This window comes from Theobroma umbraticum, unplaced genomic scaffold (assembly GCF_002168275.2).
Source record: "Theobroma umbraticum cultivar Fairchild unplaced genomic scaffold, ASM216827v3 scaffold_44.0, whole genome shotgun sequence".
NCBI classification, from domain to species: Eukaryota; Viridiplantae; Streptophyta; class Magnoliopsida; order Malvales; family Malvaceae; genus Theobroma; species Theobroma umbraticum.
Window position 1 is genome coordinate 4,915,496 of NW_018397255.1, and position 5,274 is coordinate 4,920,769.

The 5,274-nt window shown below is 35.4% G+C and overlaps 1 protein-coding gene across 1 annotated transcript; it reads right to left on the reverse strand.

Annotated features, from left to right (window-relative positions):
* Nucleotides 1-4,451: 4,451 nt before the first annotated feature.
* LOC110410129 (agamous-like MADS-box protein AGL104) lies at nt 4,452-5,258 on the reverse strand. The gene is made up of 3 exons (XM_021419727.1): nt 5,131-5,258; nt 4,850-5,039; nt 4,452-4,728 (listed from the first exon to the last, which is right to left on the reverse strand). Exons 1-3 carry the CDS (start codon nt 5,256-5,258, stop codon nt 4,591-4,593), a joined length of 456 nt encoding a protein of 151 aa, XP_021275402.1. The 3' UTR covers nt 4,452-4,590.
* Between the last annotated feature and the right edge of the window lie 16 nt (nt 5,259-5,274).

A 5,274-nucleotide genomic window follows, 5' to 3' on the forward strand; every position in this document is an offset into this window, starting at 1 on the left:
ATATATATATTATATCAATTAAATTTTTTTTTGAGTCATTGATCACGGAAATTTTCTTTGTAATGCTTAAATGATATTAAGTATCAAGTGATTATATTCTAATACATTTTACTTTGGTTTTGATGTATGCATTAACACATTCTTTTTCTGGTCCACAACCCCTGCTGATCGACTGCCTGCAGAATCAAAGTAAATATACAACTTCTTGAATCTCTTAAAATTTGAAGGTTCATTAACTTCAATCATATTTTGATAATCTGTCCTGGCTGTGATCAATATTTTTATCAGAATCTGGAGCTACAAATCAAGAAAACTACAATAGAGCTGGAAATCTTGCAAACCAATCTCAAGTAACTCTACTATGGCAAACCCCCGGTTTATAAAACTATTTTATAAGTATTCCATTGCTCGAATTTTTTTGTTTTTTTCCACATTATTTGACATTAATCTTGAAGGGAGTATGAGCTGGAGAATGAAGAGGGTGCTTCACTTGCTCAAATCTTGTGGTGTGAGAAAAACCTGAAAGCTACACTACAAGGAATCACGGATAGGAAAGTAAGTTCTAGTACTATATATGTATATAAATACATACTTTATCTTATTCATTTTCAAAAAACAGCAAGCAATGAGAAACTCTGCCCATGTTTACTATGCTTCTAGCAGAAAAGGTTGCTCAACGAAACGTACCCATCACTCGGGCAAACAAGACTTCAGGTACCAATTATTGAAGACAACCAAGTAACTAAAATAGTTTAGAATGAAAAATTACATTTTTTTTTTGGTTGTTTTTTAGCTGCAATAATATGCATAACATTAACATCAGAGGGATTGAAATGGTGTTGCAGAGACGAGGACAAGCACCATCAGACAACTTTCCTGGGAATCCAGTGCTCAACAGAGCAAGGCAAAACCTGAATTCCAGGAGTCGATTTCTAATGCAACATAATCCTAGGACTTGGCCGTACAGGTTAATCAAATAACCCCATCGTATACAATTTATCAATGAGTGTTATCATTATTCAAAGCTGGAGCATCCAATGCATATCAATTAATGCTTTTAGTGGGAATAAATTTGCATCCGGTAATGATTTCCTGAAGCCTTTGGTAACATTGTGCTAAGTTTGTTAATTATCAACTTATAAGATGAAAGATATTCATTAATTCTGTGATTTCCTGCATTGGAGTATTTATAAAATATATTCAACCAAAAAAAACCAAATCAAAGCAAGAAGAAGTTCAATTGTTCATTTAAAAATCAGTGGAAGATTAAACATTAACCCCGAGCAAGCATCTCTTTGCAGCCCCAGGGTTCATAATAGTCTACTAGACCAGCGATATCAACCTAAAGGGATATCAGGTGGTGTACCTGGTGCATCCTGCAGCTTTGCATTCAACCCTTTGGCTGCTAGTTTCCCTGCCATTTACCAACATCCTTCTTACACTCAGCGAACTGAAATCCCACCAACTTACCATCAAATCCAGGTACTGATTTCATGCTATACAATTCAAAGTCAACCCCTAATAAGTAGTTAAGTGCTAAACTGATAATCACCCAACTTTATATAAAATTTTGTAGCATCAACCCTTTTTATGGGATCCGACTGCTGCTAGTATTCAAAATTTGCAGCTAGGTGTGTATGGAAACTCATCCATGGTAAGTAAACTTTTCTCTGCATTTTATAGTCTTTTAACTTTATTCTCCATCTCACTGATAATTTCCACAAATGTTGTCAAATTTTAGCATCAAGCAATTATAGGGAATCCTGCTTTGCATTGTGTTCCTTATCAGCCACTGGGAACATTAGGAACCTCAAATCTGGTACGTTATGGCACCCTAGACCTAGACCTTTGTTAGTCTACCAAAGAAGCAATAGTTGAAAAGATTATTTAATCTATCTGTAATTGATAATTGCTACAAACTGTTTCAAAAAATCACAGTACCAACCAATGATGCCTGGTATTCTGGATCAGCAGCTGGGAGTGTTGGGAAGCTCATCTGTGGTATGTGAAGGCACCCTAACCATTTACTAGTTCATCTAAAGAAGTAAAAACTGTAGAGATCACCTTATAGTAATAATATTATCAAATCTGCTCCAGTAACTACTGATTACAACTAAATGTTTGGAAATTTATAGCAGCAACTGATGAGAGAGGATCAGATAACACCTGTTATTCCTAATCAGCAACTAGGAGCTTTAGGTGATTCATTTCTGGTATGTAACGGCAACACGAACTCTTAATCTATCGCTTTCTGTGGAAAAGTCAGCTAATTTCAAGTTCAGCAATTAAATTATACTTTGCATTTCAGTCTTTGCCTTGCCACTGATATACCAATGAATTGTAGGATAAATCTTTGATGGGAGTCGGCACGACACCTTATGCTCAATTCCAGCAGGCAGGAGTTTTAGGCAGCCCATCCGTGGTATTTGATGTCATTCCAGATTGTTATTTCCTGATTCCATGTGAAGCATGTGTATCATTCAAATCCTCTGAGAAAACTCTGAAACTTGATAAGACTGAAACTTGATAAGATTCTGAATTTTGGTTCATGCTACTTCAGGGAAGGCTTGCAAATGTTGAACCTTTAGGACCTCAAGAGAATCCAACACCAACTTCTTACCATAATTACGTAAGTTCCTGATTTCCACATGAATCATTTATCTTTGAATTCTTCTCAAGGTTCCAATCTACTTATCTGGAAGATACTGTATTATTTTGAAAGCAGAACAATTCCAACACACAGAAGGATGTGTCGTCACTGCCATCCATGTTTCAGCTTCAAGTCGATCCTAATGAAATGAACTTGCACTTTCTAGGCAGCCCTAGTTACAATACTACTCAGAATTTGGTTGCTACTCCGCTTTTGAACTCTGAGAAGTATGTCATCAAAATATCCAGTATTAGTATTTTTTATACACATAAAAGGTAGTTCATTTGATGGAATTCCTCTGCAACTGTCCTTTCAGGGTTTCCTCTGAACCTGTCTTCACCAATAATATTGGATCCATCACCACCCCCACCCACGGAGATGGTGACAATGCAAACAACGGCAGCAGTGGTGGTAATAGCAACAGCAATAATGGTAACAACGGCATTGACAACTGTGACACAAATGAGAAACATCCGGCATGCCTTACTCAAGAGAATCCACCTCCAGAATCACCAACTGACTCGATGTTTCTTAATAGCCTTTTAAATGAGGTAAGAACAGAGTTTAATAGATTAGGTGTATGCAATTCACTTACAAATCCAAAAGTTTTCAGAGCTTCTTTTAATGGCTCACTTGGAACAAATGCCATCCACAGCCAATACAAACTATTTATTTTCTTGGAGTAACATACCTCCAAGTTTGCTTTATATGCAAAACTATCGTCTTAATTAAACTATATAGAAGTTTTAGCCTTTAAATGGAATCTAAACATGAATTTTTCTGGTGAACAGGAAGCAATTGAAAATGACACATCTCAACCCGCAGGAAACCAGGAGGACAGCTTCATAGATTGGGATGGCTTTGCATTGGCAGAAAACCTGAACTTGGAAGACTTTGAAATTTTATTTTGAGAAATGACAAATTTTAGGACTCAGATTGCAGTTGTTTTCCATCTGAGCCTTCAGAATTAGGTAATGAAATAAGATACTGCAAGGAATAATGTAGATCTTGAACTTGACTATGATGATGCTTGTTTCTCATCAGTGTTTCTTCCATAATTCAGCTGATACTGACTCTCCAAAGATGCAGACCATTCATCAATTTCCGTGATTGAAAAATGTTTAATCATTGCCAAAATCCATAAGTGCTTTTTGTCAGGTATATCATATACTATGTTTCGCCATCTTTTATAGGCTACTATAGGTTAGGTCTGATTGCAGCCATAAGCATAGTATATAGTGTAGATTGCTATTAACAAACTATCTTCCATCACAATATCAGTTGGGTCTGTCAACATACTATGGCAGTTCTAGTGAATTATATGTTAGACGTAGCCTCTTTAAAATTTAATTTTATTTTGAATTTATTATATAAATAAATTATTAATTAATTATTGTGTCACATGTATTATATTAATTAATGGATATTTTATTTATTAATGACATATATAATGTGACCATAATTTATTTGATCATTTTAGAAACAAACTATTTTAATAGTTGCTAAGCTGTTAAGTGGGGAGTTATTATTTTTCAGTTTTTTATTTATCAAAATTGTACTAGATTATTTATAAATTGGACAAAATATTTAAACTACACTTGTTACCTAAGGAAAACCTTAATTTGGTGAAGGATCCATATAGAAATTAGTAGAAATTAATGGGGGATGAGTGGGGTTTGTGATGTGTATTTCAGTAACTTTCAAGTTATTGAAATTACATATATTGTTTCTAAAAATTTATTTTCAAAATTAAAACTATCATATCTTATTTTATATATATAACAATTCGTTTGCAATTTGTTCTCATCTCGACCAAAATATCTAACTGGACATGAAACTTCGACGAAGAAAAAATTAAATACACAAGCAAATTTCAAATAGGTCTCTGACCACCCAAATTCATCAAGCCTAAGGGAAATTTAACGATTTATGGTACTGAATTAATCTACACCAAGATGAGGCAGGTTGCTCTCATAGTTTGCACCTTCACCGGTAGGTGGCATTTGAGGGCAATTTGATGCTGTCTCAACCTGCTGCTGTGATACTACAACCTGGGGAATGCTTGGACCTGCAATCTCCTGCTCCAAAAATGCACATGATCCATATCCATCTCCGGTTAATTTTCTTACATTTCATGTTTATAAATAGATATCCTTGCTAACATAGTCAGGGTTTAGAAATTAGAATATAATTGATTACCTTCATCAGAGGGAATGACGTAGGAGACATGAGGGCAGAAAGCAGCTCTGTTGAAGTGTAGTTGTGATGCCAGGGTGAAAGACCGTCGTTACTTGAGGTGCTGACATGGCACCCGCCCATGTCACAAGCATCAACGGTCATGTTTGCACCATGTGGCATAGGATCATAAATGGTGCTTGAGGATTGATTCCTGATCAGCATTTCATTATTAAGAATTTAAGACCTAAAGGTTTTTAATGCATTCGAAACAGAAAATAATAAATTTGGATGCTAATTTATACCTAACAGGAATACAAGAAGATTCAGATCCTGCACAATATTGAGTTGGGTTCTGTCCATTCTCCGGCAACCAACCCACAACCTCATTTTCAAAAGAGCTTGGCTCCCCTTCTTGTGAATCCAAGAACATCTACATGATATATATA